The sequence below is a fragment of the Sitophilus oryzae genome, unplaced genomic scaffold (assembly GCF_002938485.1).
Source record: "Sitophilus oryzae breed Bouriz unplaced genomic scaffold, Soryzae_2.0 scaffold_1000_pilon_pilon, whole genome shotgun sequence".
In the NCBI taxonomy this organism is placed as follows: domain Eukaryota; kingdom Metazoa; phylum Arthropoda; class Insecta; order Coleoptera; family Curculionidae; genus Sitophilus; species Sitophilus oryzae.
Window position 1 is genome coordinate 2,843,685 of NW_022145617.1, and position 24,923 is coordinate 2,868,607.

The window sequence follows — 24,923 nt, forward strand, 5'->3', positions numbered from 1 at the left end:
TGATGGTATCTGACCCAGAGATATGAAGGTAGGACGAAAGAACTACCACGAGTGCGCATTTAATACTAAATATGGCCATCAAAAAACTTATAATTTATAATCACGATTACTTTCTGATCTCCCCCTATAAACCTAAGCGCAAACATGATGATTTATCATGTTTATAATTTCTGCGCAAGTTCGTAATGGCTCTTTCTACCCCTATATCTCTGATCTGACCTCTGTTTTGAGGTTATGTAGATTCTTAGGTTATGTTTTTATTTTGTTATGTTTCAGGGATTTAAATATTTTTAAATTATGAATAATAAGGAGAAAGAAACTGCATTTACGGACGAAGACAGGTTAAAGTTAGCTGCTAAACTTGATCTAGAGTTGGATGAATTCATAAATAATTTACCCAAACGAAAATACGAAGATGGGTGGCCCGAAGATCGCTGGGAAGAAGTACCTATATTACTGTAAATTTTAGAAGCCTTGTATTTATAACGAACCTATTTTATCTAGGAAATGGAGAAACACCTTTTTTTATGAAACAGTCTCCTCAACCTGGTCAACACCTACATCCATTGTACGAGGGACTCCAAAAACTGAAATACGATCCTAATGAGAACGAACCTCATGGTAAAATACTGTAAAATGCCTTGTAACATTGTGATTTTCTTACGGTTTTTTTGTAGAATTGGCTGTAGCATATAAAGATGATGGAAATTTTAACTTTAAACATAAAAACTATAGGTTGGCAATTGTAGCTTACACTGAAGGCATTAAACAGAAATGCGGAGATGCAGATATTGAGGCTAGTTTATATAATAATAGAGCGGCATCTCATTGGTTCCTTAAAAATTACAGGTTTGTGTTTTTTTTGTAACTTTGTACAGGGTGTCTCATTTATGAGTAAAGTCATCACTGTACTATATACTTGTTTATGAATCTAAAGATGCTACTGCACTTGTGCAATAATTGTACACACAGAAACTAGCGTGGAATAGCCAATAACTAAAGTTTGACGTTGAATAAATTGTTCTATTGTTTTGATTACCTAATATAAATCGGCCGCCTATGTTAAAAAGTTAAATAATGCATTTCACCTTATTTATAAAATAAATAGAGTATATTATATTTTTAGAGAGTTCATAATAACCAAATAAAATACAAATATAATATACAGGGTATCCCATTTAAAAAATATAACTTTACAACAATTTCAAATTCGCCCTGTGTTTTGGGAACTAAGAGAGCTAGGACAAATCTGTTTGAAGCATTTTTAATCCGCATCTTTGTTACTCATAAACAAGAAACCCTATAAAACACACAAAAATTGGACACCCTGTACTCTGTATTAATCTATTCTAGGTCTTGCCTACATGACTGTGAGTTAGCCTTAAAACTTAAGCCTGATTATGATAAAGTTTCGAATAGGGCTGCTCATTGTTCATACCAATTGGGGCAATATGACAAAGCTGTCGAATTCTGTGATTTAATTTTGGAAAAAAATAAAACCGATAAAGATATCTTGAAATTAAGAAAAAAATGTGTTAATGATGCGAAATTAAAAGACAGAAATACGAGGAAAAAATATTTAGAAGATAAAAAGAAAAAACAAATTGAAAATACTTTAATTGAAGAGATTTTGAAGAGGGGATACAATATTGAGAGAAAGGGTGAGAATAAATAACTTTTAATTATAGAGAAATCAATAAAAATTGGCGTCAATACAAGGGGATGTAATAAGTAGGTAACTGCAATTATTAACATTTTACCAACACAATAAAGTTTTTTTTTTATTAAAGTCTTTAATTTTGAAGTTACAAAAAGTAAAGAGTAATGTTAACCAATTAGAACTTTACATTTTTCAGCCTTCGTTCAGAAAACTTGCTAATAACTTCATTTAATTAGAATATGTGTTAAAGTAAAAAAAAGTAGTCGTGGCAACATCGCGACGTGTATTCGTCCAATATCTTGATATTCTGATATCTAGAAAAATACTTAACAATAGATTTTTTTAGGAAATTTAAATCTGAGTCATTTAGAACCATGTTTTCCGGAACTAGTAAATTCAAGAGTATATTTAGATGACCAGGAGAATGTTTTGATTTGGCCTGTAGTACTAGTTTATCCAGAGTATAAGATTATGGATTATATACAACAATTTCCAGAAAATGTTTGGTACTTTTTGTCTTAATTTTATTTTAAAAATTTCAAAATTATTTTTAATAATATTTTTTAGTTTCTATGAGCAACTTGAGGTAGTTTTTAATACGTATCCAGAGTGGGATGTAAAGCAAGAATATAAAGTTGATAATTTAAATCGTGTATTTCGAGACTGAAAAACAAGATTTAGTAAGAGTTGATGTTAGTAAAAGTCTAAAAGAAATATTGCAAGATAAGAAGTGAGTAAATTTATTGAATTATTTGATGAAAATATATGTAAATTTGATTTTATTTTTTTAGGTATGTTATTAGAGCTGGAACTCCATCTTTTCTAGTTGTTGTTAGGGGAAGTACCGTTGAAAAACATTTGTTAAATAAATAATAATAAAAATCAAAACTGTTATATTTTCTGTTCTTTTAAAACGACATACCGTATGATCGAAAAAAGGGGCGTCTAAGACGGTTGAGAATGACAATCAATGATAATTCTCCCAGTTAGCCTTAACAAAGGTTGTAATGTATGTTTATATTGTTAATATTATTGTTATATTATACAGGGTGAGTCTTAGCTGGTAGATATCGATAAAAAAACATATTTTCTCTATACCATTTTTGAAATAAGTCCAAAATAACGGAGTTATTTTACTTTGAAAAATTTTAAATCTGTGGTGAATTCCCCAAACACATGCTAAATTACAAATTTTATATTTTATTTTAAATTAAAAAATTACAGACTTGATACAGGAGAGTGCAGTATAAAAAGCGACAAATAAATAATTTTTACAAAATCTACTTCTTTTGTGCTGACTTCTCCCTGTATGCTTTAATACTTGGCAGGTTACAAATCTTCTCAACAAGACCACTTAAAGCAGGGTACGGCTTCAACAGACCAGGATGCCTTTTTTCGAATTCTTCTAGAGTTCCGGCAAATTGAAAATCGGACCATGTAAGCTAAAACAGTCATAGAAAATGTCAAAAACTGCATATTGCTATTTTTGGGAAAGTTTCAAACACCTTGTGCAAAGTTTACTAAAGTGAGTAATTTTAAAATCAGTTTTTTTATTTTTAATTGCTATAAATCAATAATTGCTATTGAGATGAACCAAAAAATAAACTATAGAGAAAAGATAAATTAATGATAAAATGGTTTGGTTTGGGTTTTCCAACCTTATTGATATATGATTCCTTACTTTGTTAAACAAATCCACAGGGTGTTCAAGCTTCCGACAAAATATCCACATTTTGTTTTCCCTCGTATAATATACAGATAAAAATTTTATTTTTTAATTTAAAAAGGCGGCAAAAAATTTAAATAATTTTACTACAAATCGCTTAAAAAATCACCAAAGTCGGACTAGCAAATCAAAATATATTGAACATTAAAATTCATAGAAATTTTAAGGTGTCCATTTTTCGCGTCACTCAATGTATCATAGTGTATACCTGTGATCCAACTGTGTATCCTCCGTTTTTAGACACTACAGCCTCAAATTTACTTAAATAATAAGGCACGTCTTCTTCAAACAGCTGTTTCTTCAGTGTTTCTTTCTTTTCAGGATCGGCTTCTCTGAAATACCTCATACCTTCTGAAATATTAAATAAAAATTTTTAATTTATTATGTTCCTTTTGTGTGTCATCGATCAGCATTCATAAGCATACTTTATACCGTTTTTTTCTCATATATGATATATACCAGGTACGTTTCGAAAGTGGCTCACCTCTATAACTTTTTTAATTTTTCAGATAAAAAAAAGACATTTGGTATGTTAGTATATGACGTAAATTAGGATTGATTGACGTATTCAATTGTTTTTGGTCGCTTCCTGTTTCACCGGAAATGACTACAACTTTTGATTTTTAAATGGCACCGTCCGTCGCCACACTGATCAAAAATCGCAAATTTGTGATCGAAATTCAAGAATTCAATTTCTTCATACGACATTCAAATTAAAGTATTGTAATTTCATATGTGTCACTCAAGTTCTGAACAAGTTACCCATTTGACATTTATTCCCAAAAAATATTTCTGCATATCCGAAGTTGACAAAAATCAATAATTTTCTTTGAATTGCACAATATAAATAAAACAATGTCATTTTCTTAGAATTTCCATACTTAAGTACCGTAAGTAATCACATCCTAATATATATGATATGAAAGAGTTGTCTTTCTTCTTTATTTTGATTACTTATAATTATCAAAATACCGCTTAGTAATTGTGTAATTTATTAATTAATTAATAACATGGCTATCTACGTAAAATGTATGAGTAAATCGTAGAATATATTTAGTGTGACACGAGATGACATGCTAAAATTTTCATTACAATATTATTTGGAATGTTATGAACATCATAATTGTTAGTGCAGCTGCCACTGTCTGCCCCTTGACTAAGACAGTCTTCATTTGTTCCTGCGCGTTAACGCAATCGCGTTGATATGCATCAATAACTATACTAAATGTCAGGCGGCCGCGGCGGTTAATATAAAATTTGTATTTCGTTTTGGATTATTAGTTATTGTATGTTCCTGGTGAAATTTTCGTAGAAAAAGAGTGTTTTCGATTGGTTCTTTTGTTTGTCTTTTTTGGATATAAGAAGGTACAGAGAAAGTTTTACAAGGAAGTTTAATGCTCTTAAAGTAAACGAGGATCTTTTTCACCGTTTACTGCTAAGTTCTGATCCATACATAAGTTCATATTCTACCAAGAACTACAAGAAAACCAAAGTAGAAAATGAACTTAGAGATTTATTGGTTATTGAAGAACAAGATAACGAGGAAAAGGAACAGCTCGCCAACGAGGAATTTTCAGACAGCGAGATTGACTAACTAATTACAAATGCCATAAAAGTATTTGTAATATACCATGTTTTTCTGTAAACATTTTTTTCATCATAATCGTTGCGTGTCGTTTTACTAATTTAAATCTGTTTGGGGATTAATTTTACTAAATACATAAATCTATTCTATAGAGTAGTTTCTTTTATTTTTCTTCCAATTTGGAAAGTCCATTAACTTTACATTTTTGTGTTTCATTATATCACACCTTTCTACTCGCTATGAACAATTTTTTTCCCTAAAATTAGTAATTTTTACGCTAATAAAAATCTCCTTTAGTCTGTCTTAATATGGATGGTATTAATGGTATGGTATTCGGCCATGAACTTACAATAACGCTCCCTTAGAGTTTCATCCCTCGCTTGGGGTTAGCTTTTACAAAAAAATGCATTACAGATATCTGCATTATATTATATATTTCTAAACATAATGTATTTGACATTTGACCTACCTATATTGCTTCGTTAAGAAGATCTTAATTTCGATCACGAATTTGCAATTTTTGATCAGTGTGCGTCGGTATATTTTTATTTTATTCGACAGAAAATGACACTCTGAGTAGAATGACATATCACATGTCAACTTTTGACATTTTCGCTTTAAAAAAATCGTATTTTAAATGTCTATCTAGATGCGTGCCATGGCTGTATTAAAAATACTAATTTTTAATCAAGGAGTCTTGGAAAAATTGATTTGATCGTCTAATGTTTTTCGTGTTTTGTCCTGGCTGGTTAAAATATGTCCAAATCAAGGAACAAGGGTGGCTCATTAGCATATTTGGAAAAAGCATTTTTTTACGAATAATTTAGTACCACACATTTGGTATTTCGAGTCAAATAGTTCGTAACGTTAGAACCGCATTTTACAATTTCAAATAAACCATACTCGAAAATGTCAAAAGTTGACATATGATAATATGTCATTCTATTCAGAGTGTCATTTTCTATCCAATAAAGTAGAAATATACCGAGGGTGCCATTTAAAAATCAAAAGTTGTAGTCATTTCCGGTGAAACAGTAAATGACCGAAAACAATTGAATATGTCAATCAATCCTAATTTATGTCATATACTAACAAACCAAATCTCGTTTTTATGTAAAAAAATAAAAAAGTTATAGGGGTGAGTCACTTTTGAGACGCACCCGGTATACAGACTGTCCTAATAATCCGTAGACATAAAACTAGATATATATTTTTAGAATCAAAATAAGTTAATTATAGTAGGTAGGGTTATTCTCGTTCTTTCTCTTAATTTTTTTGTGAACATCAAAAAATGTTAAACACATTTTTTTTTAATTTGATGCCCTCTAACGGAGAAACAAAGTACTTTTATATAAAACTAAATTATACCCAATTTAACTTGTTCTGATTGCAAAAATTCGTAGTAGTTCTATGTTCACGGAATATTGAGACACCCTGTATGATTAATAATAGAAATTAAGTTACTTTGTCCAAGATCTCCAAGTGTATCCACCAATTCATCGCATTTTAGGGCTTCCCATTCATTTTGTCCAACTAGATTGAATTTTTTCGCTAAAAATCTGGCAATAGCCAGACTCTGGGCTACTGGTTTACCATCGACTTCAAGAACAGGAAGCTGTCCATAAGGAGTTTCTAAAAAAATATGATCGAAATTTTTTTTTAGAAAATTTATTTTTTTCCTAACACTCGGAATTTTTATTTTTTATTTTTTTAATTTTATTGCTTTCTAACAAATCAGCGTGTTGTTGTAAACATCAGTACATATTCTTGTAGGAAAATGAACGATCTTCAAAAAGTTCTGATATGATTTTTCATTTAATCGACTCGTTGGGAAGTTACTAAGGTGTAGCAGATTTAGTTAATAAAAAAATTATAGTTAAAAAGCTATATTGTCCCTTGCGTACGGCAGTTTTTCATCAATAAAGCAGTCATGGGTTCGTTTGTATTTCTTTGGAGGAAACCAAATTACACTCAAACAAAAAGTATTGGGCGCCAGGTAAGATACAAGAAAAGATAGTCGTAGTCACAGAATATACTAACGAAAAAGAAGCCCAAGTTCCTTGTAATAAATCGGTTCCATTTTCGTAACGCCATCTCTCGACATAGCTGACATTATAGGTTAGCCAAAGGGGTGCGGGGCCGGGGGGAATTATAAAATACACTTTTTTATTTTAATTATTTTTATTCGCTATTTGCAATTTTATTTTTAAAACATATTATGTGAAACAATCACATAATATGTCTTAAAAATAAAATTACAAACGGAAACAAAAGGAATTAAATAATCTGAAAATCTACAAAGTTTATTGATAAAAAAGTTAGGCTATGCAAATTGATAAGTATATTAAGTATAACCTCTTTGGTATAACATTGTTAAACAAACATTAACAAATCATAACATAGAAACAATCATAGAACTAAAAAAAGTACTATTACATAAAAACAGGTGATACAATACTTCAAAATTAATTTTAACATAATATCAAAACCGAAAAATCAAACTGCAAACACAACCACACTTATCACAACAGAAATTAACACACACTTCCGCGGCAAATGTCCAAGAAAGACTGATCATTCTGATTGGTCCTGGTCCGGTCGTAGCTCACGTCGTATTGTCGGTAAGCAAAATCCCTGTCCAAAAATTTTGATGATCAACGCCATCATCCGTCATAATTGGGAAACTTTTGCTGGAACCATTTTTAATATTTCACTTACATGGCCCTGGTCGTAGTTAAAAATAAATATTGACTCAGGATGATTCCTAATTATTGTAATTAGCGATAATTAATAATTATTTAATAAATAATTTAAATAATGTTTTACGAAAGAACACTTGATAAACTTTACGAAAAATACGATATTTCATGTTTTTGAGCCATTATTTCCTGATAAAATATAAAAAATTGGGGAAGTTATCATATACGATTTGAAATCTGTGGATTTGAAGTTCAATTTTAACCTTCAATAACTTTCAAACGAGTCGATAAAATGAAAAATCATATGAGAAATTTTTGGAGACCGTTCAATTTCCTATGAGAATAAGTATTGAGTTTTACAATACGCTGATTTGTGTTAGACCCCAAAAAAAAATAAAAAAAAATTCCCCATGTTATTGAAATGGGAAATAGAAAATTACAATGAGGCACCTCTCAATATTAATATGAAGATCTCAAACTTTATCAGATTTATTTTTCATCATCGTGAACGATATTTTCACGGTAATTAAAAAAAAATTTGGTGCGCCCTAAAGCCGCGTCCAAGCTATTCGAACAAAATGTTCGCGAACATATATAATTAAACAGATACTAAGTGAAAATTGTGAGATAGGTAGATTTATAAATAATAAAGCCAACAAGTACAGCTAGCCTAGGCCTATTAAGGAGCGCGGAGCGCCGAACGGCTAGCTTGTACGCCAGACCGTGCGTCTGCCTATGCTAGAGCGCACGCGTTATTTTTCCGACGGGTGTCGGTAAATCAAAAGGAGCGAACGGCGTGCATTTCGGCGGACATTGTACCGGACACTTGGAAGTGTCTCATTTAATTTCGGGCGTCCATCTGTGATTTTTATTTTTCACCGAGTATTCGACAATGGGGGGCAGTTATTGACTAGGATCGTGAAAAACATTTACAACTAATTTGTTTACACAAAGAAAAGATTTTTTAATTTTAATTTTATTATGGGTTGAGTGTGAATAGCTATGTAGCTAGACTTCGTCCATATAATTTCATTTTTGTTAATAAAGACCTTTATGATTATTTTTATTAAAAACCGGAATTATTATGGGATTCTGAAATTAAAAATTACTACTTAATAGGAAGTTTTACACCGGAAATGAAATTTTACCATTACATTTTTAGAAATAAATATACCAGGTGTTTCTGAAAATTGGTTCACTTCTATAACTTTTTTAATTTTTTAGATAAAAAAAGAGATTTGGTATGTTAGTATAGGACATAAATCAGGATTGATCGACGTTTTCATTTATTTTCGGTCACTACCTATTTCACCGGAAATGACAACAACTTTTGATATAAATGGTACCCTCGGTATTTTTTTACCGTATATGATAGAAAATGACATTCTAAATAGAATGATATATTATATGTCAACTTTTGACATTTTCAATTTAAAAATGGCCATAAATAAACGTAACGACAATTTTACTCCAAATACCAAGTATGTGGTAACAAATTATTCGTAAAAAATGCTTTTTCCAAATATGCTGAGCCAGCCTCGTACCATTTGAAAAATTTGAATTATCATTAAAAATACGATTTAGGCATCTTTTAAGCGGTCATGAAAGGATACAAAAAAAATGACAGGATCAAATATATGTTTCCAAAGTTCTTTGATTACAAATTAATAGTTTTAACTCAGTCTTGGCACTCTAGACTGAAATTTAAAATGCTATTTTTATTTAATTGGAATTGTCTAAAATTAACGTATGGTATGTCATTCTATTGAGAATGTCATTTTCTATCAAATAAAGTAAAAAAGTACTTAGGATATAATCTAAAAATACAAAGTTGTAGTCATTTCCGGTGAAACAGGAAGCGACCGAAGGTAATTGAATACGTCAATCAATCCCGATTTATGTCATATACTAACAAGCCAAATTTCGTTGTATTATCTGAAAAAAATAAAAAAGTAAAAAAGTGAGCCCCTTTTGACAAACACCTGGTAGAATCGGCTGAAAATGAATACAGGTCTTAACTATATACTTATACACTATATATAACTATATAACTTATACACTATAACGAATAATCTACCAAAAGACCCCTGTGACCCTCCGCCTGCTAAATATTGATTCTTCAACGACAAAAGTTCTTAAACTGTTTACCGGTTAATTTATTTAATAAAATGCTTGCACTCGAAATCCGGGCACTCGAAAAAACAGCGACTACCTAAACGCATCCTAGATCTATAGAGCAAACTGGTTGTCGCATTCTACCCCGCACCTCAGTCCTCGGGACCGTGGCTATGGGCTGTGCCGTCGTTTACGACCTGCTGCTACGAGTATATAGTGTGAATTATATATGTTCGCGAACGTTTTGTTCGAGTAGCTTGGACGCAGCTTAATATACATGTATATCACTATTTAACGATAATTGTCCACTTACTTTTCTTGTATTCAGGCCATTCTTCTTTAGGTATTCTAATATCTTCGAAACTTTGGTTTCCATAAGCTAACAAATATCTAATAATTTCACCTCTACCGGCAACATCAAAATAGTAAAGTTTATAAGTTGGAGCCATTTTATTTTGTTAAAAATACCTGAAATTGAACTAAAATGTACAATAATTATATTGTTGTTCGTGTATGAAGGTTGTCTACTGAATGAACAGTGTGAAGTAACGTATAAATTTATATTTATAATGAAAAAAAAATTACTGAAATCTGAAGTATCATCGTTATATTGCATATATTATCGTAGTTAATAGTATTTATCTCAGTCTAGATTGTTCGAATAACAAGCTCATGTTAATTGATAATTCAGATATTAAATGATTCATTGTTTTACCTCAGGCCATCAACAATAACCTGTATAATACAGCTTCGTCTACACATAACGTTTTATCTGTAAGTTTTGCAGGTCGGGTAAAACGGGAACCCGTCTATAACATTGACGACAGTTCTGTAGACGGTCTTCAGTCTTAAGCGCTTCAACCATCTTACTTACTGCTATTACTCGCTGACGAGTATTTGACACACAAAAGCCCGATACGTGATGTTATCTCTTTTCCCTTCCCCTAGGAGATGCAAGACCTTGTCGTTGGTGGGGAAGCTCCTTGTCAGGTGTTGGAGGAATCTCCTCTAGCACTTTAGCTCGGTCTAAGAAGCATCTAATTGTCTTGTCCCTGGCTGTAGTGTCGTGGCCAGGGAATTGCACCAAGACATATAACGATGCCGGACGGGGCTACCCCTGTCCGTCATACCAGGCACCCTCTACTGACTGTGGTCATGTATCGCGGATAGAGGGTGTGGGGGGTCTTGGCTTAACCGCCTGGACCAAGAGGAGACAACCTCACCAAAAACCTAAATCCTACGATGGCGGGACCAGGTCAAAGGGATGCGTGGCTAGATAGAGGACTAGCCATTACTGGCCTCAACCTTGGGGCATCAGGGTGCACCCCATTGTATTTACCCCTTACTTCTGCATGCGGGGCTCTGTAGAAGTGGACCGACTATCCCTAGCGACTCGAGGGAACACTATGAGATCTAGTATTAAAAACACCACTGGTGAAGCTGTGGGGAAGCCCCCTAGCGACACTGGGAACATTACTAATGAAAGTTCCAAGGGAACAAATCCAAAGAAAACTACAGGAGGGGCGGCTGACACTTGCTTGCGATCATCCTCCACAAGTGGCACACAAGCTACCACCTACTCCAGCAAGGGTCGGGAGCCTACCTCTAGACCCAATTAGCGACATAAGCTACCGTTTCGTCTACCCGGCCTGGGTCAACCAGGCGGGCTAGACGATCCTCTGAGAGTAGGTCTTAGCGGAGCAGAAGCACGGAGATACCTCCGACTGCTCCACGAAGGACTTGCTCCAGAGGAAGCAAAAGCGAAAACACTCCTCCGAAAAGGGGAGAGTAAAGAAACCAAGAAACAACCTAACTCATCTCCATCAAAGGGCAAGAGAGGGAGCGAAAACCTCTCACCTCTTCTCCGGCAGGGAGAGAAAAAAGCAAGGATGGAAAGCCGTCCAACACCGGGAGGCAGGCAGGGACGTATCACCAGCTTTGCCGCTATTGCTGGACAAGTGAAAATGGCGGTGCTGCCAAATGATTTCCCAGAGGTTGCTCTGACCACCGACCAGCAACCGTCTCTAGAAGAGGCTATATTGGACGAAGTAGTGACGATCGGATCGCAACACAACGATCTACAAAATGTGGGTCAGCTGCGTTTTGCGGGGATACACTTTCGGGTCGGCACGATTCTCTTAGACTGTGTATCTCAAGAATCGGCGAATTGGTTGGTGGAAATGGCACCTAAGCTTAAAAATTGGCAAGGGCCGGAACTGGGCAGTGAAGGGAGAAAACGTCCCTAAAGGGGCGGCCATAACGGTCTTTCTGCCGAGGAGCAAGGGGAAAGACACCACCTACCTGCTGAGCCTTATCCAAGGTCAGAACTTCAATGTAAGGACATCGAGTTGGCGAGTCATCAACTCGAGGGAAGAGGAATTGACCTAGATAATAGGAATTGAGGGATATATCCTCTATTATAGATACGGCACAACACCGGTATCAGGTCTAAGGAGAGACCAAGTTAAAGAGGTGGAGGAAATGGAGACAGATCCTCCAGCCTCCACCTCACGGGTACCTCAGCCGGAGGCAAGCTCTTCGACTGTGAAGAGCACAGTGAAGAGCGGCACGGAGGGCCAAACTCCAACCGTGGAAGGGTGTGTAACGGAGGAAGAACTGTTGTCAGAGGAGGATGGGAAATACCCCATCTGTCCCCTCTACAACAGAGGTATGATGGGTTATAGATCGTGTGATGACTCAAGGAAGGTCGCAGTGGTTAACCCCTCCGTGACCCCTCCTCTTACTCATTCTACATTCTATCTCTCTTCCGCATTCCGGACATTCAAAAATGTTATTACTTTGTTGTCTCTTTACTTTTTGGTTGTCGCTGAGTTTACAATTCTTCTCCATTGCGTTCTACTGTGTGCTGCTTCCTCCCACTGATTCTGAATACTTATCCCCTTAAGTTTTCGTTGAAAATATCCTTGTACCTTTTCAGTTGTCCACCTGGTTTCCTCTTACCGTCTACAAACTCACCATAAAGAGGAGATTTCGGTAGGCGGTTTTCTTGCATCCTGCATATATACGCGACCAGCCCATCTTAAGCGGGATTCAGTAAACATGACTTCAGCGCTCTCGCAGTTAGCATTTTCAAGGACCGATACGTTTCAGATATAACATAAACAATTATGTGAAATTACGTTATTTTATGAAAAATATTAGAATATTTCATTTTTATGAAAATGTTATTTAAAGATGCTGTATTATATCCATATTACTCTTTTGTGTAAATTTTTCTTGTAAAATGATCCCAGTCAGTTCTCTAGAGTCTAGAAGGTCTTCCATCAGTTCAAGTCTACACACAATGTTTTGCTTGATACGTTTTGACTGAACAGTCAACTCAGTTAAGCCTGACAGGTAAAACGTTATTGTGTAGGAGGAACTTTAGCCAGAGGACTATCAATTTCATTAAAGTGTAGTACTATACGTGTAAACAATAGTTTAAGGGTAAACATTACATAATTTTTATAAATGATAAAAGTGATATGTTGTATGATAATAAAAATAAATAATTAAGCAGGTTATACAAGTTACACGATATCCAGAACAAAGTACCTATTCCTAAATCAGGAAAGATACAAAGAGAATTCAATTAGAACAAGTTGATCCTTGCTCATTTCATTAGTACAAGAAATTCTCATCTTTCTCATATTAATTAATTATTTCAATCCATTGACAAATATGTACAACTGATATACGTTAGATTAGATAATGTGGACAACAATGATATCAAAAATATAGGACTCATCATAGCATCATAGTGTAATTCCAAGAATAATGCACAAACATATTTTTTTTATTAATAAATAGGTACTTAGTAACAACCTTGATGCTAAACTTAATTACGTATGTTATTGTCAAAAATAGTATTATCTTTTAATATATATTGTGTATCTATGTATGTTAACTATTTGTGCAATTTCCGCTTATTTGCTTTTAATCTGTGTAGGTACTTTAAAATTCTAAAATAGCTAGCTGAAGTATAAATGATAGTAAAAACTTGTTATTATTAAAATGCTGGGATTAAAAATATACAAAAATTTAAAAATTTCATTCAAAATGTACTCACAGGCACGAAAAACGGGCACCTTAAAATTTTGATGTATTTTAAACTTTAATATATTTTGTTCTAGTAGGCCGTTTTTAATAATTTTTTAAGCAGCTTGTACCTAAATTATTTGTCTTTTTGGTATCTCTTTCTAAATTGAAAATGAAAGCTTCCATCTGTCAATTATACGAGGGAAAACAAAATAAATGTTGATATTTTGGTGAAAGTTTGAAACACTGTGTGGAATATATTAATAAAGTAAGAAATTTAAAAATCATTCCATCATCTAGATAGGTACGTCTTTTCTCGATAGTATGTTTTTTGATTCATCTCAGTATTTTTATTTTTATTGGAGATATTCGCTTTTTTTTTGGGTTCTCATCAACACACTTATAAAATAGTGTTTATTATTGTTTATTATCACTGTCATTGAAAAGTAATATTATTATTGTTTATTGATGTTTACTCTAGTAGATATGGTTTTAAGTTCTGAAGTATTGACCATTGCTGCTTTAATGGATCATGGTACTGATCGTACTGATCAAATTTTGGACTTAAAACCATCTCTGTTAGAGTAACTGCGCAAAAGACAATAATAATATGATTTTTTAAAGACAGTGATATTACATAAATCATAAATACTATTTTATAGGCTGTTAACTAGGAGCAAAAGCAAAGGTATGGTTTTAATGTAAAAAATACGAAAAAATGTTAGTATCTTCTTGAAAAGCGAATATCTCCAAAGAAAATAAAGCTATTGAGATGAAACCAAAAACAAACTATCGAGGAAAGATACATCTAGATGATAAAGTTACTTTTAAATTTCTTGTTTTATTAAGGTACTCCACAGGGTGTTTCAAACTGTTACCAAAATATCAACATTTGGTTTTCTCTCGTATAATTAACAGATGGCAAGTTCCATTTTTAATTTAGAAAAAGACACTAAAAAGTCAAATAAATTAGCTACAAATTGCTTAAAAGATCATCAAAATCGGTTCACTAGAACACAATATATAAAACTTTAAATTAAATGAAAATTTTAAGGTGCTCGTTTTTCATACCGGTCGGTGAGTGTAGTTCGCGTGCTATACAGGGTGTCCCAGGCTGAGCGTGCATTAGAAGATTCTAGAGAACCACAATATCTAGATTGCAGATTTTTTGCATATTATTGTTTTACAACGAGATATATCGATTAAAAATATTTTCAATATGGCGGCACTTCCGGAAATACCGGAAGTTGAGCAACTTACTTATTTTAAATGGGTGCCACCATTTTTTATTACATACTTAAATTCTCTGTAAAATTCTATGAACATTGATGTTAAACACTCTATACCTAACATTAACCGTTTTTGAGAAAAAAAATATTTAAAATTTTTGGACGGAAAAAACTACCTGTCAAAAATATTTGTATAGTCTAAAAGTCAAATTTAGTGATTACCACAGCCACTGTGACATAAAGTGAAGACATATGGCTATCTATTTCAAAAATTTTGTTCAAATGTCATATAATAATGGCGATAGCTGTCATGGAATTGAGCGATTAAAAAATTATCATAAATCATTTTTTTTAAATGGAAAACCACTTTTTTTATTTCACTAATGAAAAGATTTTTCAATTCGTTACTTTTGAACTCTACATGTTCCTATACCTAAAATAAATCGTTTTTAACTTATTTAAGAGATTTAATTTGAAAACGTATATTTTTCTTGATTTTATCTAGCTTCCTTTGACATTAAGTGTCAAACGGTCAGACAATTTATTTCCATCTGTCAGAAAACGAATTATTTGAATTTCCTATATTATAAATACTGCCTGCTTAATGGAATGAAATAGATAGCCACATGTTTTCTCTCTATGGCACAGTGGCTGTGATGGTAATCACTAAATTTGACGTTTAGGCTATACACATATTTTTGACAGGTCTTTTTCGTTCAAAAATTTTAAATATTTTTTTTCTCAAAAATGGTTAATGTTAGATATAGAGTGTTTAATATCAAAATTCATAAAATTTTTCAGAAAATTTAAGTATGTAATAAAAAATTGGGGCAACCGTTTAAAATAAGAAAGTTGCTGTTAACTTCCTGTATTTCCGGAAGTGCCGCCATATTGAAAATATTTTTAATCGATAAATCTCGTTGTGAAACTATATGTGCAAAAAATCTCCGAGCCAGATGTTGTAGTTCTTTAGAAACTTCTAATGCACGCTCAGCCTGGACACCCTGTATACGCCTACCTTCGAAAAACAATGTTGTACAACACATGCTAAAAAAATGTCTAATAAGACCCATAAAAGACAATGTGATGTTGATCAATTTTGATGTGATTTTTGATTGATGATTTCGTGGGCGTACAGCGAAAATCCACTAAGTCACATTTTTGGTTGAATTGGATTAAACACACCACTATGTCCAGTTTTTCACGGTCTTTAACATGAAAAACCCATTAAGTCCAATTTCGGCATCCTTATATTATATTATAAGGATATTATATTTATTATAAGGATGCCGAAATTGGACTTAATGGGTTTTTCATGTTAAAGACCGTGAAAAACTGGACATAGTGGTGTGTTTAAACCAATTCAACCAAAAATGTGACTTAGTGGATTTTCGCTGTACGCCCACGATTTGATCTTTTTTAGCATTAAAATATGTCGCACTTATTATAACTTTTACCCCCAAAATTTCATTTGAATCGCGAAAAGCACTGGGAAGAAAATTATATTAAATCGAAAAAAAATTAAGACTAACCCCCTGTAGCTTCGTAACAAAGCAGAATCGGACCTATGTTGATATAAAAATAAATCTTATTTTTACGTGAAGAGTCACCCCACAAGAGATGGCACATTTTTTGAAACACCCTGTATAATAGGACGAATCTCTACATCCAACAACCAAGTACAAATTGTTTAAATAGCAACAATGAATCATATATCTTTCTAATTATCTATTATGAGTATATCTTGTATGTATATGCATAATAATATCAGAATGATAGGTACTTCAGTTATTCACATTAAGTTTGACTATAAATTTGACAGCCAACAAATAAACATACTGTTAGAATATAATAACTTCATTAAAGAGATAGCCTGCGTGACGAATATCATCAATCTGTTCGGTTTATTTATCAACAAGCGAAATTAGTAGGTAGTTCCAGTAGTACAGGTACGATTTCAAGGATTTCTAACAAAAGTAAAATGGCTCCAACGTATAAACTTTATTATTTCGATACACCTGGCCGTGGTGAAAAAATTCGATACATATTTGCTTACGCAAAACAGGATTTTGAGGATATTAGAATTACCAAAGACCTATGGCCGGAGTTTAAAAAAAGTAAGCTTTAAATTTAACTTTGTTAGGTGTTTCTGTGTGTGAAAATGTTGTTATGCTTGATTATCTCTTGTTTACTATTTGACAAAGTAGTGTTTTAAGTATTTTAGAGGAAAATATAATTTTGTGTATTAATTATTGGAATATTTTGTTTTAGAAACACCCTATGGACAGGTTCCAGTTTTAGAAATTGATGGTAAACCAATAGCGCAAAGTTTTTCTATTTGTAGATACTTAGCAAGAAAATTCAATCTTGATGGGAAAAATGAGTTAGAGGCTCTGGAATGTGACTCAATGGTAGAGACACTAGGAGACCTAATACAAAGTAAGTACACTCAAAAAAAGTATACACGGCAGTATACCGGGTGCGTCTCAAAAGTGGCTCACCCCCTATAACTTTTTTATTTTTTCAGATAAAAAAAACGAGATTTGGTATGTTAGTGCAGTGCCTTCTATTAAAAGATCAGCCTACGGGCGGACTTTTGTTTACTTCATCAGCTGTACATACTTAGATATTGGGTTAGATTCCGTTTCATATTTTGTCGGTTGATTTTTGGTTTTAACTCTTTGATTTTTGGTATTATTTATTATTGTAGTGCAAAAAACTAATTATTTTGGTGTTGAACTGACATAAACTACTACCAGATATATGGTCACTCTCGGTTTCGCATAAAAAAATAGAAATTTTAAAAATTACACGTTGTGCAAGTGATTTAACCTAAAAGTGCCCATACATTTTTTACTTATCGTGATTTTTGTGTGTGTTTCTTAAGACTCTAACAATTCATCAATAAAGCTTAAGTGGAGTGTGTTATTGGTGCTATGCCTCATCTTTGTTGTGTTCCTGGTGGAAAGGATAGTTACTAAGGATAGTTATTATACTAGGCAGCCTAAAGTGTCCGGAAGAGCAAGAAAAGTGGGTACGAATTATAAATCAAGAGAATTCTATTGAAAATATCTTTAATAAATTTAAAAATAATATTCTCCCATGATGGTATTAATGAAAACTGGACAACTATGTTTATTTTATTCATATTGTGGAATCTCCACTCCAAGTGTTGTTGGTTCAGCTTCGATAGATTCAAACACGTAAGTAGGTATTATGATCTAGGGAAAAATAAAGAATATGTGTATTAAAGATCATGAAAAAGATTATTACTTTGAGTTCATTTTAAAAAAGATTTTTGTAAAGACAAGACAGATACAGTTTAAAAGAAGAATGTGTTTTTGTTTGATAATATATAATGTATGTCAAGCATAACATATATTTGTTCAGTAATTTTTAATGAAAGGTGTTGATTATTTATAATACCAAATTAATATCAAATATTTAAGTGATGGCTGAATAGAATATGAATAAAATAACAATAAAATTGGTATATTTGCATAATACAAAATTAAGTTTTAAGAATAAAGGTGTTACTAAAAATACAAAGAAATTCATATTTCTTTGTTTTAATTGGTCTAATGTTATTTACATTTTACGTAAGAATTATACCGTATCACCGAAAAAAATCGGCGTCTAGTTGGCTTGGAAATGAACATCGATGACATTCCCTAAATAACTGTACATATAAAATAATTAACTAGAATTTTACAATCTTGGAAAATTTGATATTCTTGAACCTTGTTTCTAAATATTCTAAATTTTTTGATTTTCTTGGAATTTAGGTTCGGGAAAAACGCTGATTAAGTTTTCATTTCGTTTTTCATTATTTTTATTTGGTTTAAGAAAAACGTTTCGGCTAACATTATAGCCTTCATCAGTGCTGTGTCATATGAAAAAAATAGTGTCGAATATAATCCAAAAAATTACATATAAAATATTCACACCACGCACATAATGTTTACTGCGTACTCCATAGTCAATGTAGATAATTTTAGTGTTAAGAATAATAATTTTAAAAAATATGTGGTCATCTTTTGATAAGTTTATATTAGTTTATTATTTGCAGTAAACATTATAAGGTGTGAATTATATTGTATCTGTAATTTTTTGGATTATATTCGACACTATTTTTCTCATATGCACAACACTGTGAAGGCTATAGTTAGCCGAAACGTTTTTTTTTAAACCAAATAAAAATAATGAAAACCCAAATGAAAACTTAATCAGCGTTTTTCCCGAACCTAAAAATCCCAAGAAAATCAAAAATTTTAGAATAATTTAACATATAAAATGCCAGCGATCTTCAGTTCATAGCCATCGCTGACGCCTTTTTTTAGATAATATTGTATTATTTGTAAATATAATTTTTCGAACATTGATACTTGAAAAATATACATATAAATTTTGTGAATGCAAATAATAATACATCACTATTAGTAGATATTAAATGTTTTTTGTTAAATTAGATCGATTTTCAAACCCCAAAATTTGAAATATATTTACATTTTACCCATTATCTTATGTACCTATACATTATTTGTACATTGTAAAACATTTGCTGCATTTGTATGGTTCATAGTTTATTTGCCAAAGTATTTATTACTATAAATAGGTATATATGTTGTAGTTATTAACTGTATATTATGTATATTTCATTTAAACTATATCATTTTTAAAATACAAACCAAAAATCTGAGGAATAATATGTTTTCCATGTATTCTACAACATATTTATTAATCCGTTATATCTAACTAGCGTGACGTCATAAATCTCGCCCGTAGGCTGATCTTTTAATAGAAGGCACTGGTTAGTGTATGACATAAATTAGGATTAATCGACGTATTCAATTGTTTTTGGTCACTTCCTGTTTCACCGGAAATGACTACAACTTTTGATTTTTAAATGGCACCCCTGTATTTTTTACTTCTACCGATAGAAAATGACATTTTGAATAGGATGACATAGCATTTGTCAACTTTTGAGTTAAAATATGTGTGGTGCCAAATTATTCTTAAAAAATGCTTTTTTCAAATATGCGAATGAGCCACCCTCGTTCCATTTGAAAAAAAAAGAGATATGATTAAAAATACGATTTGGGCATCTTTTAACCGGCCAGGACAAGACACGGAAAACATTAGACGATCAAGTCTATTTTTCCAAGACTCCTTGATCAAAAACTAGTGTTTTTAACACAGCAATAGCACCCTAGATTGAAATATAAAATACGATTTTTTTAAGCGAGAATGTCAAAAGTTAACATGTTATATGTCAACAAAGTAAAAAAAAATACCGAGGGTGTCATTTAAAAATTAAAAGTTGTAGCCATTTCCGGTGAAACAGGAAGTGACCGAAAACAATTGAATACGTCAATCAATCCAAATTTATGTCATATACTAACATTCCAAATCTCATTTTTTTAACTGAAAAAATAAAAAAAGTTATAAGGGTGACAATATTCGAGACGCACTCGGTAAAAAATTATTTACAATACACTACCTACCATCCGCTTTAATTGAATTTAAAATTTCAGAAAGCAAGAAGTATCTTACTGAGACTGATCCCAAACAGAAAGAAATTGAGAAAAGAAAACTTTTTGAAGAAGACGTACCATTTTTCTTCAAAAAATTCGAGGACATTGTTTCGAAAAATGGCGGATATACCGTAGGATCACAGGTATGTTATATACTATAAATTACCTTTCAATAAAAACACTAAGGAATGAGTCTAATATTAGGTATGCGATATTTCCTAAATAGTATAAAAAAATCTTTGAATAAGAAGACTAAGGAAGGAGCATATCAAAAATCTTAGGTACACCGCGATGGGCCTCAAATAAGGCCGACTTAAATTCCGGTTTATCAGTGCCGTTCTAATTTTATTTAAAAAAATGTAAAACTATGATGTAGGGTAGACGTGGGATAGACTCAATAATTTGTTATTTTATTTTACGTTGTGAATAACTGTTGGTAGTTATTAAAATTGTTATACAAATATATAATTCTAATAAAAATAGATAAGTTATAATAAGTATTTATTAACACAAACATCCGATACGCTACTGAAGCAGGTAAGTCAAATTAACGTATCAAAATTCTTTGACATCTGATCTTTGACAAGTAGTAAATAAAAGCTAAAATGCAAACTAAAATGCAAAAAGAGATCGCTTTACTACACGTATGTATATTATATAGTCACTTACTAGCGAAAAGTTGTTCCATTATTTCACTCAATTTTTGCCGAGATCTACCGCACGCTACACAACCAACTATTTTAGAGTCATTTTCGATAAATCGCGATAATGTCACTGTTAATTTAAGTTCTGTCACAATTTCCATCTAGATTTACTACCTTTATACAACTATCAGTAGTAGAATAAATAATAAAATAAGCTGGGCGTAAAGACTGACAAATCCACAAAATTTCAAATCAAATTCAAATGTGTCAAATGAATCGTCAAACAGAACTGTCAAGGATCCCCACCCTAGACAGCTTTTTCCGCCCACCATGCATGAATACATGGATAGCATTATGCTCCTTCCTTAGTCTTCTTATTCAAAGAAAAAAATTAAGGGTATCAAACACGGAATCTTTTCTAATCTACAGTACAGGGCGTTAACTTTTTTTTTTAAATTATCGCATTTCTCACAGTATGTCGGAAACTAAGAGCGATATCAACTAAACTTTTATTTACGTCATCGAGGGCGCAATTATTAAATTCATTGCGCAGGGCTGACTAACTGGAATTTAAATTTCCCGCTGTAGATTCAGGTGGTGGCCCTACTGTAAAAAAATTTCAAGTTGCCACATTTATTTATTTATTTGTTGACATTGTCATTGGTTTTGATACTTTAGTTTTGTATTACGAGTTTTTGGTTTAAATAAATTGTGTTGTGATACTTTAAGCTTAAACTTTTTTACTAATAGACCTTATACCGTATGATCGAAAAAAAATGGCGTCCAGTTGGCTGGGAAATGACGATCGATGACATTTCCCATATAAATTTACATATAAAATGACAGCGATCTTCATTTCATAGCCATCGCTGACGCCGTTTTTTCTCGATCATACGGTACTTCGAACATTGTTCTTTTTAGAACCTCTTTTGGTGCAAAGTGTACAAGATAGCTTAATAGCCGTTGCAAAAAACTTATCGCAACCTTATTAAAATGTTTTGAACGGGAAAACTGTAGTAATGGTAATGACCCTGTATGTTCCTTAGGTGTTGTTAAGGAGGCGAGTTTTGTTGGTGTAAATAATAACTGTTTATATATTTATAATTAATTTATTTTTGTTTCCTAAAATATTTTGATTAAAAGAAAATATGTAAAGTGGGCAACGCTGTGCCGGTCAAGCTTAACCACGTGACTAAAAGTTTATTTGGTATGATCTATATACCGTATGATCGAATAAAAACGGCGTCAGCGATGGTTATGAAATGAAGATCGCTGTCATTTTATATGTAAAATTATATGGGAAATGTCATCGATCGTCATTTCCAAGCCAACTGGACGCTATTTTTTTTCGATCATACGGTATAACATACGTAAACATACGTAAACCAAACAATAAATGAAATTCACTTAAAATCAACTAATTATATATTTTATCTTGCATTTTCGCATTTATTTACTACCAGAAACAATTAGAATACGTCAATTTGACCTAGGTGTTTCAGTAGCGTATCTGGTATTTTTGTTATTAAATAATGATTATAACTTTTCTGTCTATTTTTATTAGAAATATATATTTTTTAAAACAATTTTAATAATAACACATTTACTGACAACGAACAGTAACTCAAAACCAACAGATTATTGGGTGTACCGTACATTATATTTTTACACGTTTTAAATAAAATTAGAACGGCACTGCTGAACCGAGATTTGAGCAGAGAAAACCGATTTGAGTCAGCCGTTTTAATCCCCCATCGCACTCCACCTAAATTTGTTGTTATGTTCCTTCCTTAATCTTTTTATTCAAAATAAAGTACAACTTTTTCAGCAAAAAAAATATATTTTTCTAGATTACCTGGTCTGATTTCCATTTTGCCAATATCTTACCGGAATTTGAAAAAAGCTCACCTGGATTGCTGAAGTCCTATCCAGCACTGAACGGCCTTATTGACAAAGTCAGCAGTTTACCTAGTATCAAAGAATGGAAAGAAAAATCAGCACAACTGAAGAAATACTACGTTCCTTAATTTTTTATGTTTCTTAAAACTTCTGTCATCTTTTATTTTATAATAAGAATAAACAATAAAGTATACATACCTTTGTGTAATCACCTCGAACTTATAGATCTATTGTGTTTCCCATTCTTCAGTTATAACTCATCGTACAGTCTCAAATCTTTGACAAAAGTCAGTATCTGAGACGGTTTTACAGAGGTTAATAAAATAACAAAATAAAACGCTTTATTGTACAAAAAGCCAAAATAGCTTCATCGACAAAGCATTTACAAAACAAACAAAAGCACAAAAAAAATACAAATAATAAAAAATATCATACAATTAAAAAAAAATACGTCATTAAAATTACAAATAGAACATACATGGACATTTCAGAACACAAAAAAGGCTTTTTTGTGTTCCTATGGATGAGGTGTTCTGGTGTTTCCCCATTTTCCCCACCGAATCTGCATTCGCCGTTGTTTCTTAGCTTCAATCTACTAAGGTGATCATTGAGGAGATAGGTGCCCTGCCAAAAACCCCGTGACAATCCGAAGATTGTTTTTACTTAAATCAAAGAAAATCGTTGATTTTTCTCTGTAGTTCTGAGAAATTTCTTCGAGTGTCTTAGACCGGTTGGAGGATTCCCATTCCAGGTAGACTTTAGTTTGTTTACACTTTTTACATTTAAAATTACAAAAACCTAACTAAGGTATGTATTAAATAAAATACAGATTTCAGATAGTCCCAATTATATTATAAACATGTAATAGGTACGTATACAAAATATAACTTTAGCAAAAAATAAAAAATGTTTCTTTAAATAACATAAGCAGCGTTCAGCTAACAATAAAATACTTAACAATACACTTATGAACTATTATACATCTGACTGATATAATATCTAATGTATAAAACAAAAAAAAATAATAATTTTGAAGTTGTTTTCTAGTCCACTCTATTTATGAATTAATAACGCAATCCTTAATATTGAAGGAACAATAAACCAATTGAGTGATAATAAATATAAAATCACTAAATATAAATACCATATGATCGAAAAAATGGCGTCAAGTATGGCTTGGAAATGACAATCAATGATAATTTTGACGAGGTCAATCTCTAGACGTCATTTAATAAAAATTGACATAAAACATGTCAAAATTAATACTAATTATAGCGAGATTAAAAAAGGATAGAACGTTTCCAGACCTACACCATTTAAAAATCGTTTTCTCAAATATACAGGATGGTCCGAACTGTATTCCGGAAATTTCGCCAGCAAATTCTCGAGATAAAAATAAGTAAAAGAGTTCGTATAAATGTATGTCCTAAATTGCTTAGTTTCGGAGATACAGGGTGTAGAAGTTTCATTTTTATTTCGATTTTTTCCAAATAATTTCTGAAGTAACGTCAATATTTGGATGAAAATTGGTGTCTGGGAGTTTTTAGATGAGAAATTTGATTTTGATATCAATATGACTCCTATTTGTAGTGGGCGCCACCTACATATTGTGTTTTAACTGTTTTGACGAGTAATAACTTTTCGTCCGTACCTGTATAAAACTACCGTGTGAAAAAATATGCATTTCCGTAATTTTTTACGTAAAAAATGTCTCTTGGTAAAAATCGCTACGAGTAACCGTTCTCAAGATATTTAGAATGAAAGTAGTCAATACATGTCATTATTGACAAAAAA

At 32.1% G+C, this 24,923-nt stretch overlaps 3 protein-coding genes across 3 annotated transcripts; 2 read left to right on the plus strand and 1 right to left on the minus strand.

Annotated features, from left to right (window-relative positions):
* The first annotated feature begins 235 nt into the window (after nt 1–235).
* Nucleotides 236–2,557, plus strand: LOC115883885 (tetratricopeptide repeat protein 4-like). Its single transcript, XM_030902325.1, is given in 9 exon segments — nt 236–444; nt 505–517; nt 520–621; nt 678–849; nt 1,354–1,661; nt 2,007–2,166; nt 2,228–2,309; nt 2,311–2,390; nt 2,452–2,557. Coding segments are annotated over 9 exon segments (1,146 nt in total). The 5' UTR covers nt 236–297; the 3' UTR covers nt 2,534–2,557.
* Nucleotides 2,558–2,848: 291 nt separating this feature from the next.
* LOC115883965 (glutathione S-transferase-like) lies at nt 2,849–10,344 on the minus strand. The gene is made up of 4 exons (XM_030902420.1): nt 10,099–10,344; nt 6,436–6,603; nt 3,595–3,737; nt 2,849–3,102 (listed from the first exon to the last, which is right to left on the minus strand). Exons 1-4 carry the CDS (start codon nt 10,232–10,234, stop codon nt 2,941–2,943), a joined length of 609 nt encoding a protein of 202 aa, XP_030758280.1. The 5' UTR covers nt 10,235–10,344; the 3' UTR covers nt 2,849–2,940.
* Nucleotides 10,345–16,817: 6,473 nt separating this feature from the next.
* Nucleotides 16,818–23,322, plus strand: LOC115884043 (glutathione S-transferase-like). Its single transcript, XM_030902526.1, has 4 exons — nt 16,818–17,169; nt 17,324–17,491; nt 20,587–20,729; nt 23,081–23,322. The coding sequence occupies exons 1-4, from the start codon at nt 17,034–17,036 to the stop codon at nt 23,255–23,257; spliced, it is 624 nt and encodes a 207-aa protein (XP_030758386.1). The 5' UTR covers nt 16,818–17,033; the 3' UTR covers nt 23,258–23,322.
* Nucleotides 23,323–24,923: the final 1,601 nt, after the last annotated feature.

What these genes read in the sequence shown, in the direction of transcription:
- LOC115884043 (XM_030902526.1), top strand. Translation starts at nt 17,034, where the DNA reads ATGGCTCCAACGTATAAACTTTATTATTTCGATACACCTGGCCGTGGT. An exon ending in ATGGCCGGAGTTTAAAAAAA is followed by an intron (nt 17,170 to 17,323) that starts GTAAGCTTTAAA and finishes ATTTTGTTTTAG; the next exon opens with AAACACCCTATGGACAGGTT. An exon ending in GATATACCGTAGGATCACAG is followed by an intron (nt 20,730 to 23,080) that starts GTATGTTATATA and finishes ATATTTTTCTAG; the next exon opens with ATTACCTGGTCTGATTTCCA.
- LOC115883965 (XM_030902420.1), bottom strand. Translation starts at nt 10,234, where the DNA reads ATGGCTCCAACTTATAAACTTTACTATTTTGATGTTGCCGGTAGAGGT. An exon ending in ACTTGGAGATCTTGGACAAA is followed by an intron (nt 3,738 to 6,435) that starts GTAACTTAATTT and finishes TTAATATTTCAG; the next exon opens with AAGGTATGAGGTATTTCAGA. An exon ending in GATACACAGTTGGATCACAG is followed by an intron (nt 3,103 to 3,594) that starts GTATACACTATG and finishes TGACTGTTTTAG; the next exon opens with CTTACATGGTCCGATTTTCA.